Raw genomic sequence first — 25,835 nt, 5'->3', positions numbered from 1 at the left:
CATGTCATGACACCTTTTACAACGTATATTGCGAAACAGCCTATACTTTATTAAACTATTAGTTAGGCTAGTCATTTTTTCTGTGGTATCGTAGTACTGAAACTAATACTTTAATGTTCTTTATAAATGGAAAGCAAAGTTACATTTCTCTCACCGCACCATGCTACTTTGCGGAAAAAAATAAATAAATCCGATCCGTGACTCAAACTGTAATAATATTTGAACTGTGAGGTTTGTGATCCGTTGCAACACTACATATGGTATTTTTTGCGATGCGCCAATGAGACTTGGTCATTGATTGTTAATGGTGCAGACACCTTTGTATATTAAAACTGTTCAAGCTTGAGATGTAGCTGCTCTATTCTTAGTAGTAGCTGTTTCAGGCGACTAGACATCCTCACAAAGGAGAGGCGGTCCTCTTCCCAACCAGATGTCATCTATTTAAATGGCAAGAAAAAAAGTGGGCGTGAGTGTGTGCGCACATATGAGATGGGGAATGCTCGATACCTCAGATCATGTGTGTCTTTAATTTCCTGGTGACTGTGCAGAAACTACAGCACACATGCATATTTTTTCCACATCACTTCTTGCTGCTTAATTTGAAGCTGGAGCAACTTTGCAGTGAGTCAGAGTGGCTTGTTGCCATGCCAACCTGACACGCAAGCAAAGGAGGTCAAATGAGATGAGGCTAATAAAATCATATTCTTACAACTAAATTGTTGAATATTTTACTGTGAATATGACATCAGATGAAGGGGATTGTCATGTTTTTTTGAAGACTGATTCCGCCTGCTGCTGTTGTACATTTTCTTTCTTCCTAGGTAGCTATAGCTTTTCTGGCACATTAGTGACTCTTGTCATCACTTTAATTGCACCAGACGTTGACAAGTTTATTCTTTGAGAGGGGGAGTGTGATGTCCCCAAGTGAATGTACCCAGCAGAGGGTATGTAGGGACATCTAAAATGTCATCCTGGCTCAAAAAGGAAAAATTGCAATGATTTATATGCACAAGTGCATTTTGTTGCCCTAGGCTAAATTGCGATTACTCTGTTGTTTAGCCTTAAAGATGCTCTTTTACTAACTACAGTGTTTACCAAAGCAGTTCTCTCTGTTGAAAACCCGACTCGAGATTTACACGGTCCAAGTCTGTGATCTTACATAATGTGCAGTTAAGCTTGATTTTTGTCCCCACTTGTTTAACTTTTTTTTCCATGTTCGGCCCCGGTGGATGGTACAAATGGTTTTTAAGATGCCGTCTGTTACATAGTTGATTTAAAAGGCAGCTGAAGTGCACAGGCAAGCTAATGCAGCCTCTGATTGAGCAAAACCCGTTGGCCTGAAATTGCATCAGGAGCCCCAGACCATCATCTCAGATCTTGTGAATTATTGATTCGTCCAGTTAATGAATATCACAGCTTGTGCCTCAGCGTCCAGGGAGATAGATTCCAAAATCCTGTTCAGGCCGCACTGCCAATAATGGCACCCGTTTAACTCTTGTGAAGTTGGACATTTGGTATGTGAAAACATAAATCTCACTTTTTTCCCCCTCTCATTTTGCAACGAAATGTTGAATGGCAGTATTTTAGAGCATACGATTTTTAAAAGTAGAGGGAGCAAGACAGGAAGATTGAGCACTTTTTTTTTTCAGTATTAATGCTCTATTCTCTGTGTTTCTCTCCCCCTGCAGAAGCAGATCATCGTGGACCCACTGAATTTCAGTGAGGAGAGATTCCGGCCTTCTCTCGAGGAGCGTCTGGAGAGCATCATAAGTGGCGCCGCCCTCATGGCCGATTCCTCCTGCACGCGTGACGACCGGCGCGAGCGAATCGTGGCTGAATGCAACTCTGTGCGGCAGGCGCTGCAGGATCTGCTCTCCGAGTACATGGGCAATGTAGGTGCACGTCAAATACTATTTTTCTTTCTCGTTTGCTGCTTTTCCCCTTCTGCAGTCCCACATTCCTAAATGATGACCGCAAGTACCCACCTGCTACCAGAGACAGACGGTCTCCTGCAGTGAAGGAGAGGGTAGTTTTATTTCAGGGACAGTGCACACATCACGTTCGCCTGGTGGTGTTGTATAAAGACCTTCAGTCTCAACACAATTTGTCCTGTGCCGTCTGGCTTTTGAAGAGAGGGGTTCAGTACACACAAGCCCCCTGCTGTGCTACTGATCTGTGCATTGAATTGTTTGACTGCTGTTGTTTTCAAATAATTCCCCTTGTTTGCTCACCAGTATTGGTTTTATTTGTTTTCTCGAATCTTCATTTAATTTGTTTTCTTTTTCCTTCTTCATTTATTATCTTGCAGTAATAGATTCATTTTTTTTTTCCTGCTGAAAGTCCTGAGTAGTTTAAAGAAATATTGCACCCCTGCGGCATGCAGCTCGGTTGGTGATATGATATGCTTGTGGTCCAGTTGGTAAATTAAGAACTTGTAAGTTCTTTGACACATTTGGCTGTATTTGCCCCACACAGAGAGAAAATTGGCCACTTTTAGGCCAAGCTGGTGTGAAGTGTTCTATAATTGAAAAACAAACAAATGCAATCATGTTTGTAAATGTAACTTCAATTCCCCACTTTACGCCTACCTCATTTCTCAGAATCCACCTCAGGCTGATTTATTCCTCTGATTTCTTACACGCATTGAATGTCTTGCCTTGTACCATCAATGCCCCCCCCCCCCCCACACACACCACACACTACATTCTCTCTATGGCAGATATTTTTTGTAACCAACCTCTTTCACCATCTTAATTTTTAAATGGAGTAGCTTTTTTCTTTCCAACCAGCCAATTAAATTTTGTGGTGATGCATTTCGTTGAAAATGACTACAAATCGATCGCTTTCTAAATATCAAGGAAAGCTCGTAATCTGTATTGCAAAGAGTTTTTCATGCTTGATGACCCTTTTAAAAGTTAAAATAAGCTCTACGCCCCAAGCACTCAGGAACATAATTTTTCTGTCACACGTTAATAGTGGTGTGTGGTCAGCCGAAGTGGTGTTGTGCCACAAACCGCTGAAGATGATGTTTGGGGAGGCGATGTCTCACAGGTGTCAGTGACTATTTATGTCAGTCTTACAAAACGTCAGCAAGCAGCGGGTCCTCGGCTCTGTCTGGAAACACGGCGATGTTCTCGGCAACCTGAGCTGACGCTCTCCAGATGGCTCATTGCTGGTTCTGTGTTACTCCAGACCAGGATTGTGAGCGAGCGCCTCTGTCATTATTGTCCATTTTTAACTCTGCGGCGTGAGAGCCTGAAAATGGCTGTCTGATAACATCTAGCAAAGGGTTTGGCATGGATAAGGCACAAGCATTCAATAAAAGTCAAATTACACATTCGATTTCCAGTGCCATTTCAAGTGATCCTTATGAAGAGTGCTCATGCCTGGAATGGAAAAATCATACCAGATTGATTCCAGCAGTGATAGTAATCACTAATATGCAGCTATCTGTGTAATAAGCTTGCCATGTCATCCCATATTAGCTGTGTTACCATGACTACATGAGAAATGCTAATATAATTGGACAGGACCTGTTAAAGCAACCTCATCTTATGTATAGAATTTGTCCATGCACCGATAAATGACATAGAGCCATCCCATATGTCCCCACGCAGATAAATGATATGGAGCTGTCGTTTTGAATACACGAGCACAGTCCAGGAGACTTTCCTTTGTGATCGCTTTTTTGCTGATCCTAGGTGCTGCCGGTTTATTTTAGCCACAGATTCATCGAAGCAGTGTCCAGGATGTTTCAAAACAGGTTTTCTACTTGACTAGGCCTTTGCAGCGTGTCTGCCCCAACACACAAAACACTGCTCCTCAGCCCTGAAGCGCAGCTGACATGACAAGGCTTTGGCTGCTCACTCGTTCAGACAGGTGAAACCGATGAGGGAGATTATATGTCTATCCTTCTCGGCTACCTCTGGAGCAAAGCCTTCTTGAGCCTCTGGATACTTTGGCTGACATTTTACCTGGAAATACCCTTCACAAGCTCTCTTAAAACACCTAGTGCGCTATTGTTTACAAAGGCAACAAATTGCTTTAGTTTTGGCATGTTGCAACGATAACCACGCAATACTAAACACAAAATGTATAATCCAGAGTGTGTCTGCGATTGTTGCCTTTTTAGGCAGTCAAATTCAAAAGAACAACATTTGAAATAGAAATCTTTTGTAACCATAACCAATGTAAAAGTCTGTCACTTTTGATAGTCGTAGTCGTCAGGGGTTTAACAGTACGGTATGCATCGCGATACATGGTGTGCCGAAAACCGTGGTATGTACCGAACTGTCAGTTTTGTGTACCGTTACACCCCTAGTAGTGGTATTATTTTAAGACATTAATTATTACTTTATAACAATATTTGTGGATGGATTTAAATGTTGATGCAATCTTTTAAATCTCGAGGTGCTTTCTGTGAAGTCCTTTGCCATATTGCTAACATTTTTCATCTCTGGACTTTTAATGCAGGAAAAGTTAACATCTTTACATCTTTTTGTTATAGTCTTTCAGGATTTCCTTTATAAGGTAGCAAAGATATTTCTCCCTCAATCTCTCTAACTCTTCTAAATGGAGGAATGTATTGGGTGCAATAGGCTGGAATTTCGATTTAAGACAGGTGCAGATCCTCCCCCCCTCTGTTAGAATGAATAACTAGTCTCACATCCAATGTGTGCTCTGACTGTGTCGTTAAATGAACTCAGAAGGCCTGCAATAATACAGAGATTAGATTGGTGTCCTAAATTCAATTTTTAGCCATATGATTTTCCTGGAATAAAGGAACTGCCTTGTTTGAAGTTACTTATTTTGATAGAAGGACATATTGGCCAGACAGCATATGGGGTTTCATTCGCAGCTGAGACTCTGCAGTTGGAAGTGTTTTGCTCTTTCAACCTCTCTTTCTAGCTAGCTAGCTTAGCAATGTTTTTCCCCACCCGCATTACATTTTTCAAATGTAACGCAAAATAAAACTTCAGCTTAATTTAATGATTAATTTATTGAAGCAAAATGTTTTATTCACACAAGAGATTTGAAGATCTAAATGTTGTAATTGTTATCCTGATTAAAGGGAACACAAATGAAGATCTATTTGATGAAATCTGAAATTCAAAAAGTTCATAAAGAGATTGTAAAACTAATCCATATGAATTGAACGGTTTAGTCCAAATTTTCTGAAGAGACATGATCGCTTTATATAATGAGCAGATTTAATTTAGACTTTTATTCTCACATAAACATTCATCAACTCGCACATCAGTTGTGGTAAGCGGAAGCTCAAGCATGTTCGTTTGACGTGCGAGAACAATTGAGGTTCATTCTCTTGTGTTACGCAGGAGGTTTGAGCTTCCGCAAGAACCAATGAGGTTTGTTCTCGTGTGTAATGAGGGTGAGTAAATTATTACAGAATTGTTTCATTTTTGGTTGAACTAACCCTTTAAGGCAGGAAGCACTTTTCATTTCACACTCATCAAATGTCTACAAATTTCACTTTTTAGATGAGGTTTGGTTGCACATGTGCATTTCAATAGCCTCCCACAAATCAGCTGCATAAAGCAGACTTTAATATTCTTTAAATTAAATGAGGTCTTGAAAGGTTAATCTGAAACCCAAGTTATGTAGTTATAGCCTCAGGCATCAGCTCTAGTTATGAATGTTTATAAAAATTTAATAAAATGGCAGTTTACAGCAGCTCAGTTTCTAGGCATTGAGTTGACCAAGCTAAGCGCTTAATGCATTGAGGTTTCTGACTTTAGCGCTTGAATGCAAATGCTTTAAAGTTGCTTAAATTGGCATAATCTTTTTTTTTTTTTGTCACCTTATGTTTGTTTAATATCCTCAGTATGATTCTTGCCTCAGTCACATATTTAAAATGAAATTTTAGAGCAGTGCCTCAAAATAATCAAACCTCTATTCATAATTGATGGGATCTTATGATGAATACTAATGTTTTAATCACTGTTATGTGACCTGAATTTCACAGGTTTCATAATCTTTGAGCTGAAACGGTGTATGTAGGCAGAAAACCAAAGAGGCAGATTGAATTATAATGGACTGCAGTGCAGCATCCCGTTTTTGGCTTAGGTGTTTTTCAGACCATTCAAAAATAGATTGTAATTAATTGCCGATTGGCACAGAGATTGATCAGGCTGTTGTTAGTTAGGGAAAAGATGTGTAATTGTTATGCAGAACCTTAAACAGAGTGCCTCGATCTGTGCTGTAAACCCAAACTATGTCAGTCAATCAGGTTTCAACTTAAAAGTTCAACCCAGACTGATTATCCGGATGATTAACAATGCCGTGCACAGCTAAACAAACAAGCCTCTTCACTTTACAGAGCACAAGCTCATGGTTTTGAGTGCTGTGGTTCAAGCACGTATTTAATTATTCCACCCTCTCGCGACTACTTCACATACTGTGTCTGTTCTGAACGTTTCTGCTGCATTTTATTAATACATTTCAAACCCCCCTAGACTCTTGTTGTAGAGATGATTGTACACAAGGCGAGCTAGCAGTAATAAGGTTTCACGTGTCGAGCTTTTGACATTTAAATTCTTAAACTTGAAGGCAAACATCTGAAGAATCTGTGAAAAGACAGATGCGAACTCTTCAAGGCCTTACGGAGGGGGAGATGGAATGGGAGACCCACACACACCCACACCTCTCTCTCCGTCTGTTCTCTTCCTCACGTTTTCCTCTTTGCCATGGGCATTCAGCAAGATTGACGCTCACTCTGTTTTTTTTTTTTAGAAGCCTCTTAACTCGAACTGAACCTTGTTTCTATCGTCCCTCTTGTTCTTTCACCTAACAGTGTGCTTTTGAAATATTTTTTTTCTTACCACCCCAGAATAATTTTTGCTTTTTCATAAATAGTGATAACATTTGAACAGTAAGCGCAGATCATTACCATTTAACCTTTTCTGCTCTACAACATTCAGCGTTGGGGCACCTGCTTGTTAAAGCTGAGCCTTAATGAGTCCTTGTTAACCTGTTGGCTTCTGGTTCTCCCCAAATATGTACCAAAGTTAATTAAATTTGAGTCAAGACTAGAGATCCTGCAGCTTCTTTAAAACATGTTTAAAAAGCCAGAGCACTTTTAATACATCTTGGTTTTTCTACCTCTGGTTGCAAAAATGCTGTATTGATTTTGTGCATTTCATTGTAACCCTAATCTGAATGCGTAATTAAAGCGAATCACACCACATGCAGTGCATCAGGGGAGCACATTACTGTCCCTGAGGCTTTTGCTAAATTTACAGCTCTCCATAAAAACGCAAATCTGTCACACATGGGCTGTCAGATGGTTTCCTCCATACCTGGTCCTTGATCATTTAGCTGTTAAAATCACATCCCAGTCTTTTCAGAGAGATGGATGAGGTACTTTTTTTTGCCCAAGCAATTTTAATTGCATAAAGATTGAGACAGTTTGTCTATTTTAGAGGAAGCTTACTGCACTCAATTTTACTCTCTCGCTTAAAGGGATAGTTCACCCAAAATGCGGTCATCATTTACTCAACCTCATGTCGTTCCAAACCTGAATGACTTATCTTCCTTGTTCCGCATAAGAAAGTATTTAGAAAAATGCCTTTTTTCTCCATGCAATGAAAGTCAGTGGGTCCAATACAAAAGCCATACATGTTTGTAAAGAGTACACTTTTTTTTTTTTGGGGGGTTGATTTGTTAGGCAGTGGTACTTGTCTGCATGGCAGTGGTGGACCATAAAAACTTTATTTTTCTTCAAGGTAGGGTTGTGCCGATAGACGATGGTATCGATATTTAGCTCAGTTTACCATTAATGTATTTTATAATAATAATAATATAATAATTAGGGATGGGCATTTTTCAAAAATATTGCATTCGAATATTCAGGCTCATAAAATTCGAATATTCATTTATTTAAATGACGTTTACCGAAAAATGTTATTTAAGGTAATTTTTTAAAAAAAAGTTTTGTCGCCATTTCTGAAGAAGCTTACAATTAGGCAATATACACAACAAGCTTACAACGTGTTAAAGTTTTCTTTTAATTGAAAACATTAAACAGTAGGCCTATGTGTAAACAAAAAGGATATAAGCTCAAGCAGCGCGAATGGAAAAAACTGCCTAATAAAGCAGAGTAGCAGATTGCGCCAGTTATCGTACAGAACGTACACATACACTCGAGTCAGCATATGATTATCGTGTTTATATTGTTTCACGTTTATGTTGAGAAAAACAATAATATCCACATGGAGGGGCACTGCCAGCAATTTTTGCTCGAGTGAGAAAACGCGCTGCGCTGACAGACGTTTCAGAGAAACAAAGATAACTGTGTTCTAGTTCTAAGTTTCTAACAGCACCTTGCGTTTTCTGTTCTTAAACCTCTCTCTCAAAGAAAACTTAAAGGAAGAATATACCTCAAAATCATTTTACTATTAGATAAGTTATCATCTCGGATCACTCGCACTACAGCTGCGCTTACCTGCAGTCGTGATGCAGTGATGGACAGCTGTCTTTCCTCAGTCGACTGCTGTTTGGATTTCATGTGATTTCTCATTGTGGTGATATTATAACTCCAGATTAATTAATTAATTTGATCAAAAGTAATTCCATTTTGTAAAATCATTTAGTAACCTCATTTTCGACTAGTAATTCCAAACTTCGCAAGGCAGACGACGACATTATGATAAAATACAAACAACTTGTTAAACATGCGCCACAGTGCCACCCAGTGCATTTAATTATAACTGCGAGTTAGTGCTTGGGATTTATCAGGGATTCACTGCATTTACGACCCGCAAAGTATTTACGGCTTCATAAATTCGATAAAATTCGAATAGTATTTTATTTTTCGAATAATAATTACAGATCGAATATTCGAAAATTCTAATATTCGTGCACATCCCTAATAATAATAAAACTAGTATTGTTATTTAACTTAATATTAGGAACTACAATTAATTTGCCTTGCCTAAATTCATAATGACATCACCACATAGCCTAACACTTGCCACATCACTGACACGCGCATATTGGGCCTCCTCTAAGAAAATGTTTTTAAAACAGACAAAAAAAACTACATTCCACATCAAAATTGAATTGCAAGGTGATCCATTCACAAACTGTCAAGAGTGCTTGTTTTAACAGATGCATCATTCTTATACAGATCCAAGATGAAAACGGCATCGTTGTTCATCAGTATTTTGTTTCCATAGCACATTAACAAAACATTTAATGACACCAATAACACTAAAAACAATACAATTACAAAATATTAATAATAATAATAATAATAATAATAATAATAATAATAGTAATATCACTCTTTAGTTCACCAACACAGCACAACTCTGCCATCTGTGAAAATCAAAAGCAGCTTCAAACACTTGTTTAACAAGAAATATTCAAGTTTTTTTCACGGTCATTAATGTACAGTAGGTCCACAAGAGAAATATTAAGCCAGTAAATTAAGATAGTTGCTATACCGCTATATCCATCGTCGTCAAGTCATAAGTTTAAGTATAAACCAATCGACTCGATTTTTGCCCCTTACTCTGATTTCTCCCGGCATTTAAAACGCATTAACCCGCGTTCTTTGGGCTTATCGAAGTGTGTATATGTGAAGTGCATCCAGACAGAGAGAGCACTGGTTGGTAGGAGGACATATATCGCAAACTTTGACAAAAGAAAACAACTCTTTCTTGACCCAAAAAATGATTAAAACGGGTTCTCATCTCGTGCAGAAGTACAGTCAAAATGCTGTACCTGTAACAGCGTGAGAGGATAATGTGTGTGTCCCTAAATTTCCCGCTAACATGTTGAAATACTCTGAGTTTGATACAAAAATGATTAGGATCTTTTTTTACCTCACTATACCGGAAAATAACCTGATTTAGCCTATTAATAAACACTCCACCTTTGCTAGCAAAATAAAAAGATTCTCATATATAAAACTAAGTAATAAAACAAGCAAATTAATGAGCAAATAAGCAAGTTAATAATCAAATAAGTAAGCCCCGCCCCCTCACGATAATATCATGTATCGCCGATCTCACAGGCTGACGATAGGACGATATGAAAATGGAGCATATCGCCCAACACTACTTCAAAGTTTTTATACATTTCACGCCAAAATCAGATTAAATGACAAAATTGCTCATCACTAGTAGCAGTTATTCCCTGATGCTGACAACAAATTGGGGAAAAGTTAACTAGAATTTCACTGGAATATTATCGTACTATGATTAATGAAAAAACATATCTTTGGTATTGGTATGGTATCAAAAGCCTGTCACATTGGGTATTGCTTTTAAACCGTTATTATCCAGCCATGCAAAACAATCTCTAGTCAAATGGCTTTTAGTGTTTGTCGCTTATGAATAATTTTTTGTGTGTGTGATCATGGTGTTTGGCTCTAAATGTTAAAAGCACACCTCTAACTGTTATAAATATGACGGAAAAGAGACAGACTTTGTAATCTGAATGGATCACTTTAGCCAAAGACTTTTAAACCGCACACCTTATTATTCATAGTTTATGTGTTATTATTCACAGTGTGTGTGTTTTCTCCCTCCCCCAAAATACTTACACTTAGTACAGTAAATCATGTTGTATCTGTGTGCAATTTTAGCACCTGGGCAGGTCTGGAGATGGTCTGACCTCTTATAAAATTTAAATACAAGTCGATAAAATGCAAGCTTGAGCGACGGAGGCGTGGTACTTAGAGGATTTATGCCCCAGTCTTTGCAGTCTGTCTCATTGCCCATTACATGCTGGGAGAGGTATGTGTGTGACAGAGAGCACAAACCACTGATGATTCCATTATTTTCATTCATCGTTCTTATCCTCGTGGGTCATAGACCACTGCTGTCAGCTGCTGCAGAGCTGTGGCATCACTCTGTGACTGACAGTTTCTATTAAGGCCCCTTGAAGTCTTAGATGTGTTGTAGAGCATTTAAATGACAGCTCAGACCTGTGTTGTAGGTTATCGTAGTGCCATTTCTCCCATTTCTGCTAAATGACCTCTGCTGTGTCTTGTCATTTTTCCTTTTTGCATATTTAACCACTTTTTCATCATGCTTAGAAATAAACATTCTTCTTTGTCTATTCAAAAGATAAAGTGTTTGTGTGCTGTGGCACAGTATATTCAGTGCTGTTTTTATAATAACTATAATAACTAAACTAGTGTCAACACCAATTGACAATAAAATTCAGTTTATTACAAGCGCGGTTTATGTCCCCTGCCACTTTAAATCCACAAGCTCTTTAAAGTCAGGGGAATCTGATTGGCTTATAGTGTTTATCATTTATCAGCGGGAAAAACTGTTCTGAGAGTGATTCCAATGATACAGATTGTCTATCTTTATAGTTTTGTTGTGGACTTCCCTATTTTCATAGAATTAGAATGATTAACAATAACTAGAAGAACTATAAAGTTTTAATATAGTTATTGTCCTTGGTGTTAACTGCCCTTAACACTTTCTAATAAGGTTTGCTAACTTAAGGTGTTAACTGACAGACTAGCTAACATGAACTAAAAATTATTATTTTTTTATAGCATTTATTAATCTTTTGTAAATGTTTATACAAATAAAATTTTTCATTGTTTGTTCGTTAGTTCACAGTGCATTAATATTAAAAGATGCAACTTTTGAACTTAATGTATTAGTAAATGTTTAAAGGGGTCATATGATGTTTTTTATTGTTATTTTGCTTTAGTGTGTAATGTATCTGTTTGTCCATGTATATAATCTGCAAAGTTACAAAGCTCATAGTTTCCTACAAAGGGATATATTCTATCTAACATAGAACACCGATCTAGGTGTTTTAGGCAGGTTTGGATCAAAGTTCAGATATAACTTCCTCAAATGTCTGTTACAATGTGAAATGATAGCATAATGCATAATATATATACACACACACACACACACACACACACACACACACACACACACACACACACACACACACACACACACACACACACACACACACACACACACACACACACTGTAAAGGACTCTATTTTGTGAAGTTAGGTGGACTAGTCCACTACGGAACTCCGGCAAGAAGTGTGACAGAAGACAGAAGATCGTTTAACTGTTTATCTCTTCAGGATGTGTCAATATACATGTCCAGCATTATACAGCCATTAGCCATAACTGAGGTGGTAAAATGTGGTTTAGTCTGAAATAAACAAATAAATATATCAGAATATATCTGAATACAGTAAACCTAAAGATTCACCTCAGTATACATCATCTATACAGGTTTATATTGTCCTTAGCGCGGCAAATGGCGCTAAACATGTGCACGGGAATTACACGGCATCACTCGCCTCCAAACACATTAATCACGATATGAACATAACAGTCGGATATACAGCTGCGACATGAAAGTGTTAATATATCACAGTATAACAGCTAAATATAAGGATAAATGAACTTGCATTCATGCACGCACATTTACCACTCGTAGAAGATGGCGGCAGAAATGAAACGGAGTAAACTGAAACCGCTTTGGCAGAATGCACGTCAGCGCGCTGTACGTACACAACAGTGTAATACACATTAAAGGACTACCCATACCATATATGTATAAGGAATTTAGCACACACACACACACACACACACACACACATATATACAAGAAGGCATAACCTATTCTATTACACCTAATAAACAACATAATGAACTTTAAAAATAACATCATATGACCCCTTTAACTACGATAACAAATCAAACCTTATTATAAAATGTTATTTTTTTGCAGTGCTGAAGCAAAAATATCAGATTTTGTGCTGGATTAGTCCTCAGGTATTTTCTGCTCTATTGAAAAAAAAAAAAAAAACCTTTCTAATGCAGTTTTGATGAGCTGCAGTCCATACTGTGAACTCTTGACAACCTCTTTTTATTTCGCCTCCTCTCATAATGAAATGTCCACTGACATTTTGTTCCTACTCAAGTCTTAAAGCCTGGCAGAGCTGGTATCATAACATACAATAAAGGGGTGCTTTACTCGCTGTCCTCTCTCACTGTCTATTTTTTTTTTTTGTACTTTGGCACAGAGAACACTTGAGTGAGTTCTACAGACTTCTGAAACTAGGAGTGATAGCTTGGAATGATGGTTATTTTCAGCTGCTGTCAGTGATTGAAAAAAATGTCCTCGTCTTGGTCTTGTACACAATAAATGATTATGCTCACTCAGTTGAATCATGATGTCCCTAATTTACTCCGACTTCTGTTCAATTGAAGGATACATCTTTTAGTTGTAGAATTCTGTACTACAGTAGGGAGACCAGACCCATGCCTGGCAGAGACGTGTAAATTGGAAGTGGCTTTGTACTGTGAATTATAGAGCAGATAGTTCCTGTCCTAAGTGCTGATTGATCAGTACAACATTGCAGTTGTCCTAAAATACACACTATGGTAAGAGCTATTAAGTAGAACACCTATTTAGTTCGCTACTAGGGAAGTTGAGATTTGTTTTTCAAAAATGTTTAGTTGGTGGGTGTCCTAAACAATTAGCGGACTAATCTGTCTTAACTGAAAGTGTGTATTACACACTTTTTTTTGTGCTCACTAGAAAATATCTAGACTGCGCAAAAGAACAGACTTATAAATTATTTTATTGTATTATATTAATTATTTGAAAATGATCTTAATGAATCTGAGTTATAATATCACCACAATGAGAAATCACATTAAATCCAAACAACAGTCGAATGAGGAAAGACAGCTGTCCATCACTGCATTCATGACTGCAGGTAAGCCCTGTATCCCGAGTGAGCAGAGGTGATTATTATCTGATAGCAAAATTATTTTGAGACATATGCTTCCTTTAAGTTTTGTTGAGGGAGACAATAACAATAAAAAATAACACACAGAATGAAAGTGGCATTTTGGGGTTAATATGGAAACGACAGTTACCATGGTGAATACACAATACTACACATAACTTTTATTTAGTGTAATTTACAACGTAACGGCGTTGCATGCTCGTAGTTTCTTTTGCACTTTATATACAGTGAGGCGATGCATGTGCGCATGCAATTGATGAGTGTGCGCTACGAGTAGAGTATAACGGCTGACAGGACAAGAAAGTCAGTTTTTCTGAGGTGAAAGACTTTATTTGTGTACGCTTATGTCACTGCCTGGTAGTTCCTATTGTGCTGGGTTTTCTGAAGTAGTCATGATTCGCCTCTCATAACATGCTCTAAACACGCACGCAGAGTGGACAGCAGCTTGCTTGGAGCAAGGATCACAGCGCAAATTTGAACTATATCGATATATGCGATATGGTCTAATTCCATATCACATTAAAAAATATATCGATATATTGCCCAGCCCTAGGTTGTAGTCTCTCTTTTTTCTGTAGCCACTCTGAAGTCTTTTGCATTTTACAATGGGTGAATCTCCAGTTGTCACTGGTAATTGTCGTTTGAACCTTTCTGGATCTGCCATCAAATTGATAAGTTTAATTATATCAAGTGCTGTGAGAAAACATCCTCCAACATCCTCAAACGCAACATAGCCTACTAGCCGAGACACCTTCTTTATGTGTACAGATGTGTGTGCCAAGACGTATTTGAATTTCCCGCGGAAATCCAACAAAACCACTGGGATTAAAAACAGCAGATTGTTTTGAACACTGGCTGGTTATGTACTTGCTCAAATTTATTTTGGATATATTTTTAACCCAAAAAAGTTACGAACTGCAGCTTTAAATTCATCAATCTAGTGCACTTTGAGAGTTCAAAATTAAGACCTCCACCCCATATTCATTGAGCAAATTGAACAAAGAAAAGTATGTGCATTGACTTGTACCTGAGCTTTAAAGGGGATCAAATCTCTTTTTAGTTGTGATTTTAGTGTCTCAGTGTACTACTACTACTACTACTACTACTACTACTACTACTACTACTACTACTACTACTACTACTACTACAACATAATAATAATAATAATAATAGTAATAATAATAATAATAGTAGTGTTATAATATTCCTATGACAGTAATAGCCATATATTGTAAAACAATTGCACTGAAATTTTTTTAAACTTTCATATAATGGGTGTCTGCGTGTTGTGGGTAATCAACTCCACCCTAATATCTTTCTCTCTGTGTCCTCCTCAAATGTTTTTAATCCAGTTTTCCTTAAGTATATGAACTGATTATTTTGTCTGGCAAATTCTGTTGTACATTCACGCTGGCCATAATTTGTCTTTTGCTCAGTAAGCATGTCACTGTCTGAGTTGCCTTTCTTGTCATGGTGATGTGCATCTTTTCTAGTTCTCGTGTTGTTGGCTGCTTGCAGAGTAGAGAGAGTGTAATTCAAACAATGGGTTGAGGAAACCAAGATATTGAAATTCATGAAGGATGTTCCCTTTTGTTTTATTTCGTATAAAGATTAAATGACTCTCCTGCTTAAGGGTGATTGCGTGTTAACACGACTGTGACCTTGAGCTGCTTATTTTCTGTGAAGATTGAAGTATGTTTTTTCTTTTACTCCCAAGTGCATTGTGTGCTGGACTTTTAAATGATAGTCCATGATGCAAACCCAGCAATGCTTTGGGAAAGAGAATGATTGATTGATTGATTGATATATATATATTAGGGCTGCAGCTATCGATTCTTTTTGTAATCGATTAATCTAGCACTTAATCGATCGATTAATCGAGTAATCGGATAAAAAAATGTATTTCTCAAAAAATAAATAAAACAGAGGTATTTATTCCAACTCCAACATTTGGCTCCAAAACTAAGCCTATTTATTGCAATTTTTACCCATTTAGTGTTTATAAGTGCCAGTGCCAACAATTATATAACAATACAGTTAAGTCAACTTACTGTTAAACATGTATAACATGTAAAACTATGAATACAAACTTAAATAGTAAAGGCCATTTGGCCTTAGTTTTGTCGTCTTAATACAAAATTACAAAAAAAGGATTGCACCTTCTGCAAATTACCCACCGGAGAACAAAAATAAATGAAATGAATATAAAATATCAAGCCAAACAGGTACACAATGTATACAATTTATAAAAAAAAATAAGTGTAGCTTTGAAAAGGGGAATGTTTTATTGCAGATATGCATTTTTGTTAAACAGCATTTGGTTTTTCACTTAGGCTAGTTGAAGTATATAAGCACGTTTTGTAGTATTATATATTTTTTGTTAATTGAAAATGTTCTATGCTCAATTAGGGCTGTCGCGATAACCGCAATATCGCAGTACCGCGCTACTGACAAGCCAACCGCACAGGAATTCAAGTTACCGCAGCAACCGCGATATTCGCGTGTTTTCTTTTTCTTAAGGCTATTCCCTCCTTGTTTTGAACTTCGTGCATGTGTATTGAATGTTAAATAAGTTAATAATGATAATAAGACGCGGCGATCGTGGTTTTATCATGGTGATTTGTACAGAGGCTTCGTGGATTTGCACTTAAGCCTAAACAGACAGTGAATGAGAGAGATCGACTGAGCGCGTGCGATTACCTGCGTCTGTCTTTGAGGTCAAGTTATATTCGTGAAAAGGTTGTCGTGTGGCCAAGGAAAGTTAAATATATGTCCTGTCATCCTTTTAACGTTTAAAATAAAGGGTATTTACCATGGATTTACAGAGGAACTCGCGGTCGCGGCCGCGGGAAACAAAACTCAGTGAGTCACGCATTGAATCAATGCCATTTGTCTCTATTAAGTGAAGCTTCAGCGTTACCCATGCGACGCATTGCTGGTCAGCTGAGCCTTGAAAAGTGGAGCTCAAAGTTAAAAATAATTAACCTGGTTTCATTACTATCTTTTAATGAATCAGTCAGCGTTTTTAAACGTGTTGGTGAATGAATGGTTTATGACTCACTCAAAGACAGTCCGTTGCCATAACAACTGCACGCTGAGTGACAGGCTTTCAATGCGCAGAGACGCTGTTTTGTTTCGGTTTATTGGTTACTTAAAATGTACTCGTTTTTGTGCATGCTGACCACATCGTGACACTTATTTATATAGCAACAAATAAATATAAATAATTCAAAATAAATTAATAAATGCGGTAAAACCGCATATCGCGCTATTGAGCCACTCAAAATTACCGCAAGGGAAAATCCTTCACCGCGACAGCCCTATGCTCAATTACTTTGGTAGCCGATTATGTCTTCCCCAAAAGTACGAGTGGATTTGGAGAAGCAGGCTGGGGAGTTTCATTTTTTTGTTGTTGTCTGTAACTATTTGGCAGACGTGACATAGCCTACAAACAAGGTCTCGCAAAGACTGCAATACAATATTTGTTCCTCCATCACGTCCTGGTGTATACAGTGAATGCATGCTGAAATTATTGTTGCGTGGCTACATAAGTTTAAGCATATGTGACGCATTGCCGCAATTGGTCTGACTGGCGCGTGAGAGAGACGAGGGTGTGTGTGTGTGTGTGTGTGTGTGTGTGTGTGTGTGTGTGTGTGTGTGTGTGTGAAGGGGTTCTTTCTATACTCTCTTGCAATTGAACGTGAATACTTTTACTACTTAAAAACATCAAAGCTAAACATCATATCTAGTCAAACCGCATCACGACATCACTACAAATACAGTATGGGATTAAAATCAGCGAACATCAATGTATAGGCTTAGGCACGGGCGGAAATATTGGCGCTGGGTAAAAAAAAAAAAAATGCGGGGGACAGAATCGTTACCTTTTTTCAGCGACGCTGAAAGGAAGCGATCCCAAACTTTAGACATTCTCTGCCATTAATGGACATCTTTACTCTCCGCCATCGCGCCAACTAAATTCAAAATGTATCACGCAATCAGATCCCTGCGCGTCATAGGAATTTAACGAGGCTTCGAGACAGATTTTTTGCCTCGGAATTTTTGTAATCGAGTTAATCGAGTAACTCGATGAATCGTTTCAGCCCTAAATATATATGTGTATGTGTATATATATATGTGTGTGTGTGTGTATATATGTGTGTATATATGTGTGTATATATGTGTGTATATTTGTGTGTGTATATGTGTGTATATATGTGTGTGTGTGTATGTATGTATGTGTGTATGTATGTGTGTATGTATGTATTTTTTATTACTTTAAATGCAAGCTGAGCGTGTTAAATGCATTGTCTCTTTCTGGGGAAATGGGATGAATCATTGAGTGCTCCTCAAGCACAAAGACGTAGTTGCTATTTGAAATGGTTTTCTGTTCCTCTAGGGACTGCATTTGCAGTTCATGGTTTAAAGCCACATTTTTAGACCTACGTTTAGACTTAATCTAGGAGAGGTGGTCCTGGGAATTTGCGTTACACACTTCCTGAATTGTCTTGTAATTGCATTTAATAAATATCCAGAGGAGCCAAATAAATTGTTTTCTAGCAGATAAATGAGGTTAGTCCAAGATTAATTGCCTCTGAACCACCCAAAACAAATATTTCAATTAGTTTGACCCAAACACAAATGGTGCTACATGCTTTCAAAACCCACCAAGCCCCATGCACCAGGGTGATTTATCTTCAGTGTAAATGCTTGACTTGTTCATTTTTAATGACTTCTTCTGAAGTACTTTCCCACCTAATATGTTTTGTATCATTTTTTTTTTTATAAATGTCCATAATGATTTGAGTTTTTTTTTTTTAAAGTTTGAACATTGAAGCAGCTAAGAGAAAAGATATATCAAATGTTTGTTTTTGTATTGTTCATTTTACCAGATATTGCCGTGTAAGCTAAGCTGTTTATGAAATGCACGCAAACAGCAAGCCTTTGAATGATTCGAAAAGCGGAATCAATGGCTTGCTCAAGCTTCAAAGGCAAGCGTGGCTCTTTCGGTTTAGTTTTGATCTAGTGAGCATTTGTTAGAACTAGATAACTTTTTTATTTTATTTTATTTTGCTGGAAAACAATGTTAAAGAAGTGTCCTAGATCCTTCCCTTCACATCCACCACAAAATGGAAATATTTTACATTTTTCCAATGGTAGAGTAGTAGTTATTAAATATCACTGTCATGGATAATGGCATTTGCCCACATTCACTTTGGTGATGTAGCATTTCTGACTCTAATTTGAGTTACCCTCAGAAGAGGCTTAGGACTTTGCCTTTGTGATTGTCAAGGGCATCATCAGCCTCATAGGTAATATAGAAAAACACATTTCCCCCTGATATATTGTCAAGATCCAAGGAGAAATGGTTCTTTAATGGTCCCACTGGTTTGATTCTTGTCACACTGGCTCTTTTACAGTCTTCTGTAAAATTGCATTGTTTCTTAGAGAGCAGTTATGTCCATTTAGCTCATGGGTTATATAGATACATGCTCAAGCTCTTGTTGTTCTTTCCATTCGGATAAAAAATCTAAGCTGTTTGTTTTATGAGACATTTAAAGTCGTTGACATTGTAGGATTGTTTTGCAAATGGCATATTAAAAGTTAATAGCCTGTGCTGGTCTATGTGCGTCTTGAACACGTCGCAGACATGTCGTGATGTGTGGCTCGCTTTCAAGGGTAACCATTTTATATTGGGTTCAGCCCAAGGTAGGTGGTATTAGCAGAGGTTTACAGTATCACAATTTTTTTTTTTTTTTTTTTTAAATAAGCTTTGAAATTAGCACAAAGCTGTATCTGTGCAGCTGAATAATGTTGTTTGGTTAGTGCATTATAAATTCTATTTTGTCAACAAATTAGCAGTTTCTTTAGTTGTATAAAATGGTCATATAAAATGGTTTCTTAGTGATTCATTATTAGAGATACCTCTGTCTAGCTGGGTAATTATTTTAATCTATGGAGACTGGAGAGATGTTAGGCTTTTGCATGTAGGTTTTTTTTTTTTTTTTTTTTGTGGCCAGAATGGCCTCTAAGGAGCAGTCATAGTATGAATATTAATGAATTAAAAATTGAAAGGGTATAAGGGTGAACATTTTAATAAATTAGATTTCACCTTGCACAGCAGAACTTTCTCTCTGTAAGATTTAATAATGATTGAAACATTAAGTCATGCACATGTCTTCTCTCATCGTTGTCCTGCATACACTAAAAACTCTTGCAAGGGTGGCACAGTGTCACAGACATGCTCTGGTAGTTCGACATATGGGCTTGTATTCAAAGTAACCAAGGATCATTCCCCAGGTAATTAGGGCACATGGACTGTTGCATAAATGTGTTTAACATTCTTAATAAACCAAAAGATCTCGGCACTTTTTCCTGGCAAATTTTTTTTTTTTTATTGATCATCTGAGCAGACTGTGTGAATGACAAGAAAAGATCCCCACCTTGAACAAGAGCATTGGTATTCAAACCCTCGAGGTTCAATAACCCACCTTAGAATCGGCCTCATGGCAGGCGTCAGCCTTAAGTTGACAGTATGAAGACAGATAGCATGCCATGTTTATTAACTGCTCTGTACGATTTGCCAACAGCGACGCGATGCCAAAACTGATTGCTCTGTGAAGACAGATGAACGTTGCAAAGCTTGACATGCCCCATTCTCTGCCCCTCAATCCTGAGCCGAGGCTTGGTAACTAGATGTCCAGTTTTGCAGACTACTTTCTGTTTCTAGTATCCTGAGGAATGACTACAATGCACCTCCTCTGGTGCCCGCTGCAGGTGTCTTCATAAGACCTTTGAGGTTTCAGCAGTCGCACTCTAGATGTTGTTCTTTGCCTGCGACAGGTAGGCGTATGAAATGAAAAGGTCACCCTCGTATGCATAATGTACTGAGCTGTTTCTAGTGACATGTCACTTTTGGAAAGTCCTAAATAAAGTTTCTAAATAAACTGTAGTGCTATCAGTTTGTTCAATTGAATCTAAGGAGAAATTAACAAGGCTCATTTATGCTTTCAAAAATATCTTAAATTTAGTCTTTCATTTCACATCCATAAATGTAGGTCAATTTTACTCTAAAATGGCATGTAGTTTTAGTCAATGAAATAACATTTTAAATTACAAGCGTGCAAAATTAAACTAACTATTCAAGCATCTTATGTATTAATTTAAACTCTCCATTTTGACTTGATTATTTGATTGTCATTCTAGATTTTACTTAAAATTTATCGCCATGTTTTTTTGCTTTTTTAAAAATTACATCTGCAATTTTGTTGACAAAATTAACCCTGATTAGCTATCCAAATGGACCTTTTTATACGTGTGATTTTTGGTTTATCACTTAAAGATTTTGATGTGGTTATGATGTTACACTTAGACCTGGTTTCACAGACAGGGATTAGATTAAGTCTGGATTAGGCCTTGGTTCAATTAGGACATTTAAGTAGCTTTTATAAACATGCCTTAGAAAAAACATTACTCAACCGTCTTTAGTGCGAGTAAATCACTTATATTTAGCCGGGGCGACTATATGTCTATCATTAGCCATTGGCTAATACATTCTTATACACACAGGTGAGTAAAATCTAAGTTTAGTATAGATGTATTTTCACTCCCTGAACACTGACTGAGCGCTTGAGAGTTTCACTCTCTGCCAAGCGATCTGTACTATTTCAATTCAACTCAATAGATGTGCAACGTACCTGTATTTGACGTACCGTAAACTCTAGAGTAAAGGCGCACAACGTGCCACCACTTTGCTGAGAGCACAGTGTTTCTCGCACATGCAAAGAGAGAGTGAGTCTTGCAAACCACGCAGAATCGACGCGCTACATGTAAACTATATTCTTTGTTGTATTTTATACTATATACAGTATATCTCTATCTATCAGTCTGGCGAGTAAACAAAAAAAATGTACTAGCCAATGGCGATACTATTGCCAAGGTGTGCGTAGAGGGTTGTTACTAGTGTGCATCTTAAGACAAAACAATGGCACTGACATATTTTAAGATATGCCAGTGCAAGTTGCTTTCAGTTAAAAGAGCTCAAACATGCATTTTAGTCTGGGACTAGACTGAAGTCTTGTCTGTGAAACTGGGGGTTAGAATTGTTTCTTAAAATCTTATACAGTAAACTATATATGATGACTAAGAAACTAGTGTGGCCGGACTCAAGACAGGGTTTTGGCACTTCCCTCCACTTGTATATTTGCTTGTTATGGGTATCTGACTGAGTTTAATTGATTTTGTCTGGTCTCCAGTCCAAGATGTGTGTTTGGATTCCAGGGAGGAGAAACTTTAAAATGTGGAAAGCAGTAAATGTTGTGGAGGAATTTGCTGACGAGAATCCAGATTGATCCGTCCTACCTGGTAAGCGTTTTTGAGATTAATTGGAAGCTCATAATAAATGCTTCAAACATACACCGCTCTTGAGTCCTTGAACCCTGTGGGTTGTTGCGTTTCTCAGTAGTTTCTCTCCTGCCTGCAAATGTCAGTCTTATTGCTTTGGCCTGAAAAGGCTTGTTTTGATCAAATAGGCATGGAGTGGTACTGGGAGAAATGGGCTATAGTCACAGTATCTGGTTGGTATTTCCTCCAAGATCTTGATGTAATTTGCCCTTCGATAGATCTGATTGCTTTTCAAGAGCACCTCTCCAGGAGGTTCGAGGCATTACTTGGATTTCCTTAAATCATGCACATTGTCTCTTGACTGTATTCAGCGAGTCAATAAGTGCGATGCAGATGTTTCACCTGTGGCACGAAGACATAATAGGCAAACGTGATGAAATCCAGAGAGGCTTAATTATAGCACGCTTGCATCACATTTGATTATGAAGACTGTGTGGGTGACTGTGGCAAGCCTTCTCTGTGCCACATCACAGTGCTGTTTTCAGCTCGACTCGACTATTTCTGATTGTTTGGTGTTTTAGGGAAGAAAATGCTTTTCTATTCAGTTGTGTAACTGCTTTTGTTACCAAGTTCTGTAGTATGAAGGTCACCTCTATTGACAAGTCAAAGAACAGTTATGTCAGTGTTATTGGGGGCCTTTTCTTAACCTGCTGCTGTGAATTAGCTCGGACTCATTGCATTAGCTCTGCATGCACCTTGATATCTGGTATTGTTTCCCTCTGGTGCTTAGATGTCAGACATTCTCATGAATAGGGCTGCATAAAGTTACTTCTGGTCAGAACAAGGATAATGAATGTCTTTGTTCGTCACACCCTAGATGGTAATGAACACGAATTCAGTTTGGCAGAACACTGTTTCCTTGGCAACCATGTGAGAGATAAATGGAGCGTTTTGTCATTTAAATCCTGCATGTCCACATCTAGTTGATGGTCATCATTATTAACAATGTAGAAAGCATATGTAATGGTTGATTCTTTCTTTTCTTTCTGGTACTTTTATAGCAGGTACATTAAAATGTGGATCAAACTGGTAAAACTTGTCTTTTCTGCATCTGTTGCCATGCATTGCATCATATTATAAACTACGGCTGTACATTTTGAAAAGTCCTTAGTTAACTGTGTACACATTGCTAGATCTGTTCGCTTTCCTTTATTTGATGTTATATTTTTTTAATATATTTTTTTAGTTGCTTTTTTAACCAAGGTATCAACTAATATATCACACAACACCGTTACATTATGTATAGATGTCCAGTGTAGGGCTGGGTATCGATACAAATGTCCCGATTCCGATTCACAAGATATCAATTTGATTTGAGATTTTGATTGTTAATTCAATGATTAAATTTTCACTGGCCCCACCACAAAAAAAAAAAAAAATTTGATTAAATAAATGTTGTTTTTGACCCATGTGTCCTTGTATCGTAATAAGGTTATGACACCAACATTTTAGATACCAGTGAAATTTAACAGTTCTCAATTCCAATTTCGAAACCACAGCTTCAGGTAGGGCAAACAGTAGTTTGCAGTTATAGAAATTGAGTAAAGTAATCAAATGTAAAAACACTGCATGTATGCATATACACTGCACTTCACTTTATACATTAAATAAAGACTGTTCCTTATTAAAGTTACAAACGTTATTCAGTGAAGAGCAGCGAACAAGAATTTTAGGCTGCTGTCACTTTAAGACACGGATCCTGTATGCTGATATACATGCGTTATCTTTCTCTACTTTTTACCATAACTGACTACGTTTATTTATTTACGTTTATAATTGCCATGGCAGACATTTTGAGAAATTTGTGAATTTGTGCATTCAAGCGTAAGGAGACTTGAAAGAGAAAAGCTGTCTGAGACGAGCAGCTTTCTGTGTGCGCTTAGGATGAAACATCTCACACAGTGTGCGCAAGTTCTCTTGACTTACTCTTGACTTTATGTGGCAAGGCTTGAAAACGCATGCAAATAATACATTTTCGTGACCATGCAGCACCTACCCGATTGGGATAGTGACTAGGGCTGCACGTTTTCAAGTTTTTCATTAACCGTTAACCGAGGCCCTTAGCGGTTAATACTCGGTTAACCATAGTGTGCGCGCCGCAACCCCGAGATAGGCGTAATTTGCGGGTGAGACATATCCCCACCACTATTTTCTAAGGTCGATATTGTATTGTCCCCACCACTTTTGAAACATCTCGTGGCAGGTATACCAATACAAATAAACAAAACATCTCCAGTTAACTAGCAGAGCATTCATTTCGTTCGTTTATTTTTTAGGCGATCTAGCGCTGAAATGTTTTGTTTTTTAAATCAAGTGATCAAAGTGCTCGTTGCCGCTGCGATCGAGAAGGGTCTTGTAAAACGTGCTGAGGTATTATTAATTCGTGGCCACGAAACAATTCACCTGAATATTCACCAGTTCACACCATAGACTGTAAAAAATACACACACCAAAAAAAGGAATAAAAAGCTGTACGAGAATAGTCGGCCTTCACTGAAGAGCTATCTTCACAGGTAAGAAAAACAGTTTAATAATTATTATTAATTCGTGGCCACGAAATAATTCACCTGAATATTCACCAATTCACAAAAAATAGGTCTTTAGCATTCACTAATTATTATCAAACTGTTTTTGGCCACGTTGTAATTCGTTAAATCAAAATGAGGGAGGGAATTTGTTCAACGTGTCCACGATTTATTGAAACGAGGGAACAAATAAGTCGTCGTAACAACTAATTATTTAGATCAGTGGACAGGGAGCATAAGAACAAACAGTGAGAGAGCCCCGGCCGCGCGCGCGCACTCTCACCGCCTTCAAACAACACGAGCACTGTATTGCTCTCTCTCCCTCGCGCATATCAAGACAATAGTAAAAGGTCGGAAGACCGATTGTGTTTTATAGATTAATAGCTTGTTCAGATAAAGTGATTGATTAGCAAGTACATGTTTAGGAAATGCATAATACAAATTGTATGGGTTAATGTAACGGTAAACGGACTCTGCGGGTAAAACTGTTGTGATGAAATTGCGCATGCTCGAGGTAAAACTGCTGGGGTAAAGCTGTGGCTCTGCGGCTCTGCATACAGATATTATTGTGCTGCCATCAGTGGCGCGGATACTATGTTTGTTTCTGGCTCGCGCACAGCCTTCACTCTCGGACGCGCGCTTTCTTTGCCCGCTTCATATTAGAAAACTGGTCTAGCGTTCTCTGGTGGTGCAAAAATGTATTACAACTAAATTCAGTGCACGCCATTGACGCCACTTAACCGAGCAAAATGTTTCACTCGGTTACGCAATTTTTAACGGTTAATCGGTTAATCGGTTAACCATGGACACCCCTAATAGTGACAGTTCCTTCAGCTGTCTGAAATGTCTTTCACGCCAAAAGACGCACCTGTATCCGCCATATCAGGCACTGAATGAATGACGGGCTGCGTCAGAGATTGCATACTCTCTTGAGTAGCTACTTATTTTGAATAAGTAATTACTTCACGACCACTAAAAAAGGATGATCTATATAGTATGAATGTGCGTAGTGTGAATGTAATCCGGACGTACTACATTCACCATGTTGTCATCATGTGACCTACCAGCGTCAGTTGCGTCACTTCACTGCTATTCACAAATCCTCTCCCGTGGCCTCATAGGATAATTAA

General features: G+C 37.9%; 1 protein-coding gene across 1 annotated transcript in view; it reads left to right on the top strand.

Moving 5' to 3' along the window:
- The window catches only part of ctnna1 (catenin (cadherin-associated protein), alpha 1), a 124,210-nt gene that overhangs the window by 31,069 nt on the left and 67,306 nt on the right, over nucleotides 1–25,835 (top strand). The window contains exon 7 of the mRNA XM_084430288.1: nucleotides 1,689–1,892. Within this exon, the coding sequence (XP_084286414.1) occupies nucleotides 1,689–1,892 (204 nt within the window). The remainder of the gene's footprint in view (nucleotides 1–1,688; nucleotides 1,893–25,835) is intronic.

This window comes from Rutilus rutilus, assembly GCF_951802725.1.
Source record: "Rutilus rutilus genome assembly, chromosome: 14".
In the NCBI taxonomy this organism is placed as follows: Eukaryota; Metazoa; Chordata; class Actinopteri; order Cypriniformes; family Leuciscidae; genus Rutilus; species Rutilus rutilus.
Note: the sequence above shows the minus strand (reverse complement) of the source record. Positions and strands in the feature narration are given on the sequence as shown.